At 42.0% G+C, this 14,617-nt stretch overlaps 1 protein-coding gene and 1 long non-coding RNA gene across 2 annotated transcripts in view; both read left to right on the plus strand.

Moving 5' to 3' along the window:
- Positions 1-373: 373 nt before the first annotated feature.
- LOC125322660 lies at positions 374-9,824 on the plus strand. Its single transcript, XR_007202149.1, has 3 exons — positions 374-694; positions 1,431-1,569; positions 3,687-9,824. It is a non-coding gene; the product is annotated as an uncharacterized LOC125322660 (long non-coding RNA).
- A 4,361-nt stretch (positions 9,825-14,185) lies between these two features.
- RAMP3 (receptor activity modifying protein 3) overlaps positions 14,186-14,617 on the plus strand; it is a 40,673-nt gene continuing 40,241 nt past the window's right edge. Inside the window, exon 1 of the mRNA XM_048296562.1 lies at positions 14,186-14,356. Coding sequence (XP_048152519.1) covers positions 14,305-14,356 — 52 coding nt within the window. The 5' untranslated portion in view covers positions 14,186-14,304. The remainder of the gene's footprint in view (positions 14,357-14,617) is intronic.

Here is a 14,617-nt window from a genome sequence, read left to right on the forward strand (position 1 = left end):
CTTTGGTCACGGCGAGAAAAGACAGACCCACAATCCTTTAGGAGACCCTGTGCAGATCCTCTGTAACCCATTGGCCTTTACCGATCCCCTGTATCCCTATAAAAGCAAGCCCTCTGGGCCCTATGGGACTCAGAGGGTTCTCATCCCTGTCTTTCCCCTTCGCCGGAGGGGACCAACAATAAAGCTACCTTCGTGCGGAACCAGCCACACGAGCCTCTTCTCTCTCTCTGGTCTGGCTTGGCCTGGAGGCTGCCCTGCAGAGCTGAGCTGGAATCACGAGCTGATAATCACTAAAGAGCTGACAGCTTCTGCAAGGGCCCTCCTGCCAGCAGCTGAAGGAAGACACCGGGCTTCGGGAAGGCGATTCCTTTCGGGACCATCTCCCCAGACCGGTCACCTCTTCCTGGGTCAGAGCCGCTGACCCCCCATCACCAGCTGTAATAACTGGCGCCCGAACAGCCTTGGACCCCGGACCCCGGACCTGGCCTGAGCTGTGTCTTGACACGCCAAGACAGAACCAGCCGTTCGTGTGCTGCTCCTCTGAAGATAGACCTACGTTTTAGCAGGCCTTTTGGACGGGGACAGTTCGAGACCCTTGCCTCCCACCTAGGACTGAAGTCCCTGAGGATCGAACTGCCAGACCATCCCCCCAGCAGACCTTTCTAGGAGCCAGCCTCACCAGAAAACGGGATTTGTAAGTTTAAACTTGGGGCTCTCCTCCTCTTTCTTGTGCGCAACTTTAAGTAATTTTGGGGGTTTTTTTCTCTTTTTTTCTGCTGAGGGAGAAACTAAGATGGGACATAGGCAAGCTAAACCCAGCCTTTCCCAATCTGAGAGAGACCTATACCCCTTTCTTCTAACCCTTCTCTTAAAACCTGACTTTAAAATCTCTACAGGTATTCTTTCTAAGAAAAATCTCAAATCTTTCACTAATTGGATATCTCGAAATTTTCCTGATGCTACCACCGACTCTGTCCTTTCTGCTCCGTTCTGGGACAGAGTGGGGAAAAAACTGTATTCCTCTCAAGCCTTAGGAAACCTCTCTGTTTCCAAATTCATTCCTTTATTTCATTTATTGGTTAAAATCTGTTGTGCGTGAAGGGTTGCGAAATCTCTTATCTCAGCAGAGATCCCTCCAGGGCAGGGGCTGGGCATACCCCACATAAAATCAAAACCATTATCACCCTATTCAAACAAATGTTCTAAATACAAAGTGCAATAATGAGTATCACAGAGACACTAAAGGCTGAATTTTTAGTTCTAATAAAAAGAAAAGGACTGTTAAATTTGTATTTTATTCACCATGCTTTATTCAGTACCATGTTTTATTCACCATATTGTATTTTTTTATTCATTAGCATATTTTCATTTCAGTAACTGGGACATATTTTATTCAGCAGCCGTCGCTTGCAAATCTTTCTCTCTTGCAGGGTAAGAATTGCCAGAAGAGCTTTCTGCTGTTGAAATGCTAAACTCCCCTATTCAGTAACTGTACTGAGTTCAGTGAAATACTTAGTACATAGGAAATAATTACTCTCCTTTGACAAACTTCATGAAACTGAAATACAGGTAAGAAATCTCTATAAATGACCTTTGCTACATCTGATCTCTTCATAATTTAAGTCATATTATGTTTTCGCCACACACAGAGCAGTTGAAAAAAGCAATGGGAAAAAAGGTGATAGTAAGATTCTTACTGTGGAAGAAGCAGCACACCAGCTATGTACTTGGAGACAGCTACCTGAACAACATAAAAGACTATCAATAGAAAAAGGCAAATAAGCACTACTGCTGCAAGAAAGTTGTCATATATGAAACTGAAACCAGCTTCCCAATATTTAAAAATGGCTACACCTTTTAAACTAATATTCTTAAACTCAAAATATATGGGCTACAGGTCAATTCTTCTGAACAAGTATGAACTTTGCTTACTAAGCTCCTCTTTCTCTCCTTAAAAAATGCATCAGTCAACAACAGAGCAGGACTGTATGAACTACCTTGCAAAGAAACAAGGGAAGGAACATTGTACCTTCTCTCCATATTGCCTTCAAGTAAAAGTACCCTGTGTGAACATTATTGTGTGTAGGATAATCATTTATGAGGGAAATTTAACACCTGTTTCAATGAATGTGTGGCCAAATATTCAAAGCTGCCTCTGGTTAATCCTAAAAGCAGCAACTGTAAGCATTATTTTGTAGGGGTTTTTTTAATAGTCTTATACCTAGACAAAGAAGCTTTGCTTCTGAAGAAAACATGTTGACTGTGACTGATGATTGCATTATTTTTTAAAAGTCTCTCAATAGTACCCAGCCTGACCTTCTCTGTCATTCTTCCAGGTACTGAAGTTAAAGATAGTTTGCTGTCTAATGTACAACTGCATTGATATTGCTTAATTTTGCCCAATAAATTTTTATAAAATAATCCTAAAGGTAGTTTTAATCTGAAGTAGAATATGCAGACTTTATTCAACATAGGATCACAGGTTTTTAAGGGGAGCACCTCTTGTCTGTCCAGAGCAAAGATGAATTATTTCTCTCTGTGGAATATGAGCAAATCTCCACCTTGTTCTCAACTTTAAAGTATTTGAAATTCCAGAACTGAGAATATTCACACATCTAAAGACACATATCTGTTCTGGGAATTCATAATGAAAAGAAGATGGTGGTAATTTTTTTCTTCCTTCCCAATATTTCAGTCAGAAGTGCTTTTTTTCTCCTATTGCCTCTGCTCTGAACTATGGGAAATCATGCACTGAGCTGCTGCCTCTTCCTTTCCCATGCTCTTCTTCACTGGGCTGAAGGTTTCTCTTAGCCTGAGATCCACCACACAGCATTGGTTTTACTTGTTAGAGTTTTATTTGTTTGCTGTAGAAGTTTTTACACACTGAAAAGACAACCTTGGTTATGCTTTCCATTATTTTGCTTTTTGAATACCAGCTAACCTGCTCCTAATGAAGCAGAACTATAAGCTTCATTAATGCTTAATAAAAGTTGTATTTATTTTTTGTTTGTTTGTTTCTGTTTCCTGCAGTGGTTTGGTATTTTGGCTCTCTTGCCCATTGCAAGCTTGGAATGGAAGGGAGCTCTGCTATTCCTTTGGCTCCATTTCCCCAGAAGTTCTTCCTTGTGCAAAAGAGCCTGTGCTTGGAAGAGTTCTAGACTTGCTGCACTGTTCACTGCTGCTGCTTCCCAGCTCTCCCTGTGTCCAATACAAGTGCAGGGCAAGCACTAGAGTGCTTTTCATGCATCTCTGGCCAAGATACACAGTGGCAGAGCACATTTTGGAAGTCAAAAAGTGTGCTTGTCATTGATGCATGACCTACTCTGAAAATGGCACCATGCACTTCTTCCTTTGTGTGTGGTCGGTATCAATCCTCACTCATTCTTTTAAGTTCTCATTCTCTTTCATAAATCAACATAAAGTCCTGTTTCCACTTGGAACCTTTTGTGTCTTTGAAAGTGCTTTTGGAGCTGTTTTCTGCAGAAGCTTGATATTTTGGTATGATGTATATAGAGGCAGCTGTTCACCAGTGCAACATGTACATTGAAGCACACTGATGTGCCCTAATCACAGCTGACTGCTGCATGAAGTTCTTTAAATATTTAAGTCCAGTGCATTCTACTGAGTTTTTAAAGGAATATGCAGTGAGGCTTGGCCACTTCTTCTATTGTGATGTTGTGCCCTAGGGTAATTCAAAATTAGGTTCATAATGCCTGATTCCTGGATATCAGAACAGAACAAGCTCAAAACCTAGCTTCTTAACAGAGGAGGAGACAAAATTTAACTTGTAAGTATTTCCTTACATTATTTCTGGGCTAAATCTATTTACTCCTGGGGTGGGGTTTTTTTGTTTTTTTGTTTTTGTTTTTGTTTTTGTTTTTGTTTTTGTTTTTTATGTTTGCACAGTAGAGGGAGCTGAAAGTTTAAAATGTATATTCAGTATGTAACTGTTGCCTGTAAAGATGAGAAATGTGGGTGGAATAACGCATGAGGTTTTAGCATTGTAGTTCAGGAAGATCATGGACATTTATTCCAAGCTACTAAGTTAAATGAGTCAGAGGATTTTAAGTCAGTGGCATTAATGGTCTTACCTGGAAGCATTACCATGTAGAATGTAAGACAGCAGAGGCTGCTCAACCATATGCTTTGCAGCTGATTTTATTAAACTACAGCTTACCTTCATGCTGTTCATGTTCAGAAATACTCATTTAATGGAAAAATTTAAATATATATATTTCGTTACCTTTTTAATGCTTTGAGAATTGAGAATTGAGAAATAATCTTTTCAGATTCTTCAAGTGTTGAGGTTTTCTTTCAGTTGCCATCAAATTGGTTTCAGTTGAGCCTGAGATTCAGTCCAATGGAGCTCCCAATATAAAGGCACATGTATTTGTCCTTCAGCCTGTTTCTGTGAACACAGTCCATGTTAACCTCTCCTTCTCCTATCTCCATTAGATTAAACTATTTATGCTAAGCCCATTTTGATAAAACCAGGCAAGGGAGTGGCTGCATTTTTAGGGGCCTGGTAGATTTGGAAGAAAATGTAAACCTGTGTTATCTTTTGCCTTCCCAAAGCTACAGGCACCATGCACGTCCTAATGAAAAGTCCCTCAATTAGTGTTTATTTCCAACACACATGGGAATCATCAGGAAACCCTCTAAAGAATAAAATGCCCCATTTTCCTTGCTGTCCTTTGACTGTATTAGAAAAATCACCTACCTCGCAGCAACCCTACTTGATCCTCCTGTTTCTGGGGCATCTCTGAACACCTTCAGAGAAGCATGGAGCAGCACCTCTGCTCTGCTGAGGGCAGAACTTCTTTTGAGCAATTTGGCTGGGGCCCGGCTGCTTTCTTAGTTGCAGAGAGGGGCCAGTTAACATGCTGCCTTTTGAGGCACATCTGCTGCATGGCCTCCCCTGGGTGGAAGCAGCAGAGGAGCTGAGACCTCAACAGGCAGCTTGGGTACATCATGAGGCCACACCTGACCAAAGCTGCAGTGACCTCTGTGGCTGTGAGTTCTTTTGGCTCTTACAGTCGGGAAAGCCTTGATTTTCCTCCATATCCTTTGTCTGGGAATTAGAAGGTCTAGTGTACAAATGTAAGTGTACAAGGTGTACAAAGGTGTCAGCAAAAGGCAGAGGAGGGGAGGGCTTTGAAGGTTCTTTTAAGTGAAGACAAGAAATTTGCAAAAAACAACTTTAGGCAGTAGGATTTTCTTAATGTGATGAGATGCCTGGCACTGATGGCAAAAAACGTTTATTGTGAATTTAATAGAGGATGTGACAGAATGAGAGCTCTAGATGCATGGACAGTCACATCTCAGGCAAGGGGAGAGGAAGGCACGAAAAAGATCAACACTAAGATTTGTGAGCTTAAAAGATGAAGTTAATTTTGTGAGTGGCATTTTGGAAACAGAAATTGCCACTTTTACATCAGATCTTTCCTGTTGTTACCTGTATTATTAAAAGAGATGGCTTTATAAGCAATTGTTTAATCCCTGTATATGATTCATCCTGCTGTTTCTTTGCAGATGGCTGCAGGAATGGCAGTTCAGGCTGTGCACCACGGGGTGTCTCTCCCTGGTAGAGTATGGCATCCTTTCTGCTGTGACCCACATCCTCTCCCCGCCGATAATTACTTTCTCTTATCTGATGAAGAAAATTCCCTTCAAAGGATTTCTTTGATTAAGGAAATTCATTAATATGATGTCCAGATAATATTAATGCTTCCCTGCTTAAGTCTTGTCATTTACTGTTTGATCAGCACATTATTCCATAGAAGATCAGCATCTTTGGAGTTTAATGGAAGCTCTGCTATCAATTAATTAATATTTTTTAGGTTCCAGAAAAAAAAAAATTGAGAAAAGTAAATCCATGTGTTATTATTGCAGGAAACATCCCTGCCCATCTCCTACACATACAGATTTAATGTAAATCCTTGGGAGTGTTTACCTGAGGAACAATCTCCTGCTTGGGCTTTCTGAGATCATCTCGCAAACTGTCATATTCATACTCAGCAAAACAGAGAAATTAAATAAATGTTTAGGAAATTAAGGTCCTTTTGACGCTACGAGCAACAGCTAAACGGTGTGATTGTTCACAGTTCCCACTAGATGGCTCCCGAGGTTCAGAGGTGATGCAGTGCCGAGCACACAGGATTTGATTAATGACCAGCGATTCTATCATGTCATAAACCACTGCTGCAAAGAACAGCTTTAGCCCAGGCATCACCACAGGGGACGTGTGCATAAAGAACAGTGTTCTATAACGGGCCTGTGAGCACACATGCAGAGAGCAAATGAAACAACGTGGTGACCAGCAACAATTAAACGAATTCAATGGTTCCTTAAAATTTGTTTTAACAAGCTCTGATTGGATCTGTTGTTATCTCAATCCTCCAGGCCCTACATTGGGCACCAAAAATGTCTGTTTTGGTTTAATCCCAGCCAGCAACTAAGAGCCATGTAGCTGTCACCTCACTACCCTCACCCCAGTGGGAAGAGAATTGGAAAGAAGAGGCAAAACTCATGGGTTGAATTGAGAACAGTTTAATAATCGAAACAAAATAAAATGTGCTACTACAGCTACTGACAATTGTAATGGAAAAGAGAGACAAGGAGCAATAAAAACAAATAGAAACAAGTGATGCACAACACCATTGCTCACCACCCCACTGACTGATGCTCAGCCCATCTCCCAGCAGCAATCGGTGCCTCCTGGCCAACTCCCCCCAGTTTATATACTGGACATGATGTCCTGTGGTCTGGAATATCCCTTTGGCCAGTTTGGGTCAGCTGTCCTGGCCATTTTCCCTCCCAGCTCCTCACTGGCAGAGCACGGGAACCTGAAGAGCCCCTGGCTCAGGTTAAGCACTGCTGAGCACCAACTGAGCCATCAGTGTGTTATCAACATCAGTCTCATACTGAATTCAAAACATCACACTGTACCAGCTAAGAAGAAAATTAACTCTATTAACTAACTCAGCTGAAACCAGGACAGATCTTTTTTATTTATTTCTCCCAGAAAGAAAGAAATATTACAAGGAATCTCTTAAAGGAAATGTATTCATTTAAGAAATAGAATTTCTTACGTGAACACAGCTTTCATCACAAGTTCAGTCATAGGCCTTCACTTTATTCAGAATTAAGAATAGCAGTGTTCTGAAGAGCAGACAAAAGAATTAACAGCCATGGTTCTGATAGAGGAAGAGTTGGGACATATGTGTAGAAGACAGAGCAAGTTTAAAATATTTGGAGGTAATACTGTTTTTTAAAAGTAGTTGCTTAATTTACAGTGTGAATGGGTTTTGGGTTTTTGATTAAATATTTAGGATTCTTTTTTCCCCCCACTTTAAGCACTTTTGGGGAATTATAATTATGTAATGTTATAATTATTTTTGTTCTGGGTTATTCTGCTTGGAATTGGTTTTGAAACTCACATTTATTTGAACCTCTAGTGTATAATTAAGGCAAATGACACTCTTGTAAGAGTAGTGCAAAAAACCCCCTACCTCTGATGTGTTCTACACTGTTTGACTTTACTGTGAACTTTCAATCTTGGTTTGGCTTTCGGGCTGGGGGAGATTTCATATTCTCCGATAGCTCTCACTTCCTCTAGTGCAGCATTGTACTCTGCTAAGGTCAAGCAGTAAATTCCACCTGAAATCATCGAGTTGAAACTCAGTAGCTGATACAGTAGTTGGAAATGGCAAGTGTGCATGTGGGCCAGTGGTACACCACCTGCTGTGCCTGTCATCCACTTACATCCTTCCTCTGATTTAGAAATCCCTGGAGACAATGCCAAAGATAGCTCGCCTTTGGAATATTTTATATCTGTGTCTGCCAACAAAATAGCTGCCTATGTCAGTTAATCTCGATTATTTAAAGCCCTTTTGCTCATCTATATTATTTGTTCACTTCCCTTCCATGGAAAAATTTAGTATCTAGTAAATTTGTTATGGGAACTATTGTTACCTCATTTTGTTGTTTTTGATCTTTTCTAAATTTAAAATAAAAAGAAGTGATGGTAAGAAGGGATCCTGACTAAGATTTAACTGGTACTTCCAAGAGATGCAGATCATTCTACTATTAGAGCCAAAAACAGCGAGAGATTTTTACAGCAGTTCAATTAAATATGAAGGGCTACATGTTCTGTTAAAGGTACATTTTTGATGAACAAAACCTTTCATAAAAAGTAAACATTTGAAAAGATAGTATTTCCTTTCTTCAATAGTTTCTACTTTCATCTGAGGATTGATATTATTTCATGTTACCTAATGCATAAATACACACTTTACTTTTCTTAATAATAGCAGGAATTTCCTTAAAATTAAAGTTAGTTCTCAGTGAATCAGAGATTGAGCACACCAGTCTCAGCAGCCTACACTGCTGTTTGATACAATACAAAGATAGTGAGTGCTACCAAGATAAATCTTCAACCCACTGTTCCCACCTGTGTCCTGTTCTTATTTCTGTGCTGCCCCAGATGTTTGAGAAACATCATTTTTTCAAATGAGAGCTATGGTCACTTGTCACATTGAGATATTCTCTGTCATTTGAGGTCAGCAGAACCCGAGCAGATGCTCTCCCTTCTGAAAGTGCAACAAACTCAATTAAACCTTTAATTGAGGCACTTGTAAATGCAAACAGCAGTTTCATTCCTATGTGGGGGAAATAATTGGTGTCCTTCACTGAGGTAATTTGGAGGGAATCCCAAGACATGAAAGTATGCGGTCAAATGGTAAAAGAACCCTTGTGAATGGATACATTTGCAGTACCTGGACAGATTTATGAAAGAGACAGAAAACACAAGCAATGGTGTCTTTGACACATCACCTTTCTTTCCTCCCTTCCCCTTTTTCAATGGCAGTGACAATCAGTGATATTCTTCAGGCAACTGCCAACAAATTTTCTCCAAATTTCTCGTTAATAATTAAAAGTATTTACTGTGCATATCTTCTCAGTCAGGAGTAAGGGAGGCAGTACTAATAAAGTGAATGATGAAGGGGTCTTCTCCTCAAGTAATGAAACCTGGGGCTCTGCACCGTGGCACTCCAAGGGAAATTGGTCAAGTAAAACAGCAAGAGGCAATATTTATGCCTGCTTTCACATTTTATGCAATTTGTAGCACATGCTGTGAGATGTGTCAGTGAAAGAGATGTAAGTGTTCTGTGCATGAACTGGGCTTGCCTTGGGACTGTAAAGATGACAAGATTAAAATAGGATGATTTATTATGATAGAAATACTTGTGAATGCAATAGTAGGTTGAACTCAGCCTTAATGAAAACATGTTATGATTTATTTTTTTTATTTTCTATTTTACTTTAGAAGGACAATTATACTAAGAATTAGATAATTAGAAATGTTATGTATTGCACTCATTTGGTGCTGCCAAATAACGTTATATTTACTATAGTAATATTTTCCATTTTATATAGTGCTGCATTTTTCCATGGAATGGAAATTTATGGAATTTCTCATTTAAGAAGTGTCCTAGGATCTGTCTTGCTCAACCCTAATGCCAGTCATTCATGCACCTAGGAAGGACAATTAGTCTGTTGTCATGCTAAGGAGATGCTGGTGCATAACTGCACTGATCAGAGCCCACATGTGGAATCAGAAATCCTGTGCTCAGACTGAACTCAAATAGGCTTTGCTGCTTTCTCTTGCAGTAGGTTTATGTTGCTATCTCACCAATCTCTGTGGAGTCAGCTGAGTTCCAATGATTATAAAATGATCCTTGAATGTTCCTTCAGATATATGTCAGCCTTCAGCTCTGTAATATTTTGTACGAAAATAAATTCTAACAGTGTTATTATTTCTAAAAGAGAAAAAACCCCAACCAGTGGTGTGCGTTTCCATTTCTCTTCTTTTATCTTTCTCCCTGATTTTCCAAGCTGAGTTTTTTTTCAGAGACACAACCATGTATGGGAAACAGTCTGTATATTCTTTCCCAGCATTTTCCAAACTGCTCAGCCAGCCTGTCACGAAAAACTAAATTAATTTCTGAGTAAAAAGTCAGGGCCTCAAGAACATAACTGACAGTGAAGTGTTTAAAACCTTTTAAATTAGTTTTGGCTTTATTTAGTCTAGAAGGAATAGAGCATTGTGTGCCTTTTGCTAATGTTCACATTTACATTAAAAATGAAGGCATGATTTGTTTCCCATCCCTGGGCCAAATTACGAAGATTTTCTGTTCTAACAAAGCTTCTGGCTGGTGTTGAAAAAGAAGAACAGCTGTGCACAACAGGAAGAGAAGATTACGATGTGCATGATGTACAGTCACCAGTGGTCTTGGGATACTCCTTTTGGTAAAAGAACAACACATAGGAATGAGCAAGACATCCCAGTTCCTACAGATTTGCACTTGGGTCCTTTGATGGGAGCATTTTGCACTGCTGGCTGTAAAACAAGGGGCAGGTGCCTTGGTGGAGGACCCTTGAATAGGGAGCTTACCTCCAGAGAGAGGGAAGAGGCATTTGCCATCATTCAATAAAATCTGTCTGCTTTCCCTTGACCTGCATCATAACACTTGTGGAATTTTAAATTTTTGTTTGGTAGGTATTGATGTTGATCGTGAAGGGTACAGAAGTAGTTTGTGTGGGGTTTTTTTATCAAGACAATTTACTGTACTAGAAACTAGTATGGAAACAAAGTAATTGAATATTCCACTTCCTTCAAACAAAGCCCACATGCTGTGCTGTGGAAAGGCTGTCATGTCATAGCCAGGTATGTAAAATAAGAGGTGCTTAGAGGTCTTAGAGGTGCTAAATACTCACAGCTCAGCACTTCTGAAATAGAGTGTAGTCTGGAACATGTGAACACTGCCTAGATGCTTTGCTCTGAACATGGAAACCCTGCTGAAATCACAGAGCACATCCACACACAGCTTAAAATTTAAGCTTTAGAAGGCTGGCAAGATACTTGTGTGCTTCTCTATTCCATGACTGCTCTTATGTACAAAAGTCTAAGATCTTTACATACAAAAATGTTCTTTTTTCCCCTCCTTCAGTTCAAGTAATGTAGACATAAAGAGTTTCAGCTCATCAGATTTGACTGATGTAAACTCAATTTGGGTATTATGTGCAGCCAATATACCACAGTGGGGCCTTTGAGTTGCCGAAAAAGCTGTTTTTTAACTGGGGGGACTGGTTTAGCATGTTTTTACGTTTCCTATATTGATGGTAAAAAGACAGGAATTATTTTAATAATGTGCAGATCCTTTTTTTTTTTTTTTTTTTAATTTCTGGAGCAGGAAAGGCATGCTTCTAGGAGCACTAAATAGGAAGGATGACCTACTTTAGTTTAAAACCACAGGCGAACTGAACCTACTTTTTCAAACCTCAGTCCAGCAAGCAATCCCATTAAAACGTGGTCTTGAAATCTTAATGTTTCTTTTATACAAAATTGCTGTGCTAGGAAAAGGTGAAGAAAGCTTTTCATCTGACACTGAGCAAAGTCTTTCTATACAGGCAAGCAGCCTCTCTCTCTGGGCCAGTTCTTGAGGTGACAATGAAAGGCAATGTTGCTTTCTGTAGTGTAATATCTTCAGCTTTTTATTAATTTATTTTATTGTTTTTCAGTTTCTGTTGAATCAGTTAAACCCTGGAGCAGGAAAGTTTATTACTTTATCTTGCACCATTCTGAACACTCTAGTGCTGGCAATAATATCTGTCATGGGCAACTTGACTTCTTCCATCTCTTCCCACCATGGACTCCTCAGGAACTTTCCATACTGAAACAACTACCTACATGTCTGTCGCTGTATTTTCTTTTACTCAGTATCTTGTTAGCAGACTTAAGCATTTCAGAACAATACCTGAAGTAACATGATTACAGCACTGTCTTCAGGGTACCCAAGACAGGGTTAGTGTGAGGTTGTATGTCCTGAAATTACAACAGACTGTGGTTCTGAGATCACTCCTGGTGTGTGTTGTCAGGGATGGGATTCAGAGCTTTGTACAGCAAAGGACATTTCTGGTATTTCTTATTCAAAGGTGAATTGGATTTCTACTGCTGGTGTAGGTACATAATGCTACTGAGGCAGATTTGCAGAACAAAAAAGGTTTTTTGCAGTCATTCGGGAGTGAATCTATTTGCATTACTGCAATAGAGGGGGGTGGGGAGTGGGCAATCTTACTGAAAAACTGCAAAGAGCCTAAGTTTTTTGAACCCTCTTGCTGATCGTTCTAACGCTGTCACAGTTTTGTTCAAATGTGAATCAGACTTACTCATTTTAAACCACATTGCTGAAGATATCACCTAGCATAGCTGGCTTGTGATCCAGTGCAACAGGCTGAATTAGTGCATTCACTTATAAATTCTGCCTATTTGTCCTACCTCAGAAATACTGTTTGCACCTTCAAACTATGTCCTGCAAGCACAAAATGGGAAGTGCTTGCTGAATCTTGAGAGTTGGAAGAAGTAACACTCACTTTGCCAGTTTCTCATCTGAAACAGGCAAAGAAAACAAATACAATTGAAGTAAAAAAACCTGTCAGCATTATCTCCATATGTGTTACAAAAAATATTGCCTTTATACTGTATAATATACTGTAATTTTTAAAACATTTTAAACATGTAATATTCCATATAAGGCATAATACTTAACCTCCTGGAGATCCGTCTAAATTTTTGAAAATACTAACTGTATTTTCAGATTTGCAAGAAATGGAATTTGTGATGGAAATGAAGATCTTACTGTTAGAAAGGATGCTATAGATGGTATAACAAGTCTGTGGTGTATGTGCCTTCACGCTTGTCACTTCGCTGCAGTTCCTTCTGGCAGGGGCAGCTTGCAAACACTCCTTACAAAGCAGAAACGACAGCCCCTCTGCTGAAGGATGATTTCCCTGAGCTATGGTTTATTTATGGTTTATGGTATTTTACAAGCTTTGCTTCCAGATAAGTGGAAAAAGTGGCACACAAGTGATAGGAGGTTCATTCTAACTGACACAAATGTCTGCAGAGCTGTTTCACCATTGGATTCCCGGCCTTCTCTGTGGTTTCCAAAGTTTTCCATTTCCTTCAGCCCAGATAACAACATAAATCAGACAAAGGTTGTGTAGTGGAACAATGGTTACAAAGGCACATGCAATGCATAATTCTGCTACTGTGTTGGGGTCCCACTCTCCAAAAGTGTTTGGAAGCACTGTGCTATGCAAACATACAAAGTCAACGTGAACAACCTGACTGATACATAAAAGTACCCTTTGTTCTTGTGTGTGGCTTGAAAATCTCTTTTGAAATTTGAAATTTTATGGTACATTTGACCTTTAATAATGGTAGTGATTTAATTTTCTACTAAAAGGCAGTTATTGAGGTGGAGTGTCCAGGTACCTAGAACAACACTCTGGGTCTTTGTTACTGAGCAATACAATTATTTTTAGGTAAGAAAAGCTGCCTTAAGCAGCTTCCCAGTCTGGTGTTTCTTGATGGAGAGGCCGATTTCCTAGACAGAAAGCTCCAGGAACACAGTCTTTAAATATTGATGAAAATCAGGAGCTGTACCATCTCTGAAAAGAGACAGGCAAAGATGAAATGGCAACATAAAAATACACTTAGCATCTTAGAACTTCAGGCTGTTCTGGGTCTATGTGGGGTCAGCCAGCTCGCTGCCCATGTTCAGTAAATATTGAGCACTCAATCATGTTGGTGCCATGCAAGGGCTGCAGGTGGGCTAACGCAGGTGGGCTAACACAGGTGGCCTTCCAGCTCCTCATGCCTTCACCCCCACCGCCAGGATGTTGTGATAGGAGGGGAGAAGCTGCTCTGGCTCCCAGGGCAAGGGGTGAAGAGTCCCTGAATCCCTCTGACACTTAAGACCAGAGCCTTCCCCGTACGGGGTAGGTGCCTTCCCCCTAAAGACGGATGGGTTGAGAGCGGCATCCTTACTGCCGTAGCTTTCGGAGGAGCGGGCAGCACGGCTCCGCTCGTGTGGCTGCACACAGAGCACACTCACACGTGCCTGCCCCTGCCCCTGCCCCTGCCCCTGCCCCTGCCCCTGCCCCTGCCCCTGCCCCTGCCCCTGCCCGGCCCGGCCCGGCCCGGCCCGGCCCGGCCCGGCCCGGCCCGGCCCGGCCGCCGGGTCCGCCCTGCCGGCGCTGGGAGCACCCGGGGGCGGGGGAGCGGCTCCCCGGCGGGCCCGCCCCCGCTGCCGCCGCCGCTCGGGGCTGGACGCCGAGGCATGAAGAGGAGCGTCCCCGGCGGGCGGGCTGAGGCGGGTTCGGGCCCTGTGCGGCTGCGGATCGGCTGCCCCATGCGGGCTCCGTCCCCCGCGGCCGCTCGCCGCCGCCCGCGCCGGGATGGAGGCGCAGGGCAGCCGCCGGCGGCAGCTCCCCGTCCTGCTGCTCTGGGGTAAGTGGCTGGCGGGGTGGCCGCTCCCGCCCCGGGACTGCTGCACCGGGACCGGCTGAGCATCCTCGCGTGTGCGCGGCCCCCGAGGGCACTGCTTTCTGCTGGGGCGTGGGGTTGAAGTTCGGGAAAGGTGGCAGCACCCCCACTTTGGGCTAGATCGTCCCTTTGGGAGGGGGTCTCCGGGCGTCCCTTGCCGGCGGGTCGGGACGCAGCGGGGATCGCTTTCCCTCCGGGGCTCTCCATCCCGAGCAGAGCGGCGGC

This window comes from Corvus hawaiiensis, chromosome 1, assembly GCF_020740725.1.
Source record: "Corvus hawaiiensis isolate bCorHaw1 chromosome 1, bCorHaw1.pri.cur, whole genome shotgun sequence".
NCBI classification, from domain to species: Eukaryota; Metazoa; Chordata; class Aves; order Passeriformes; family Corvidae; genus Corvus; species Corvus hawaiiensis.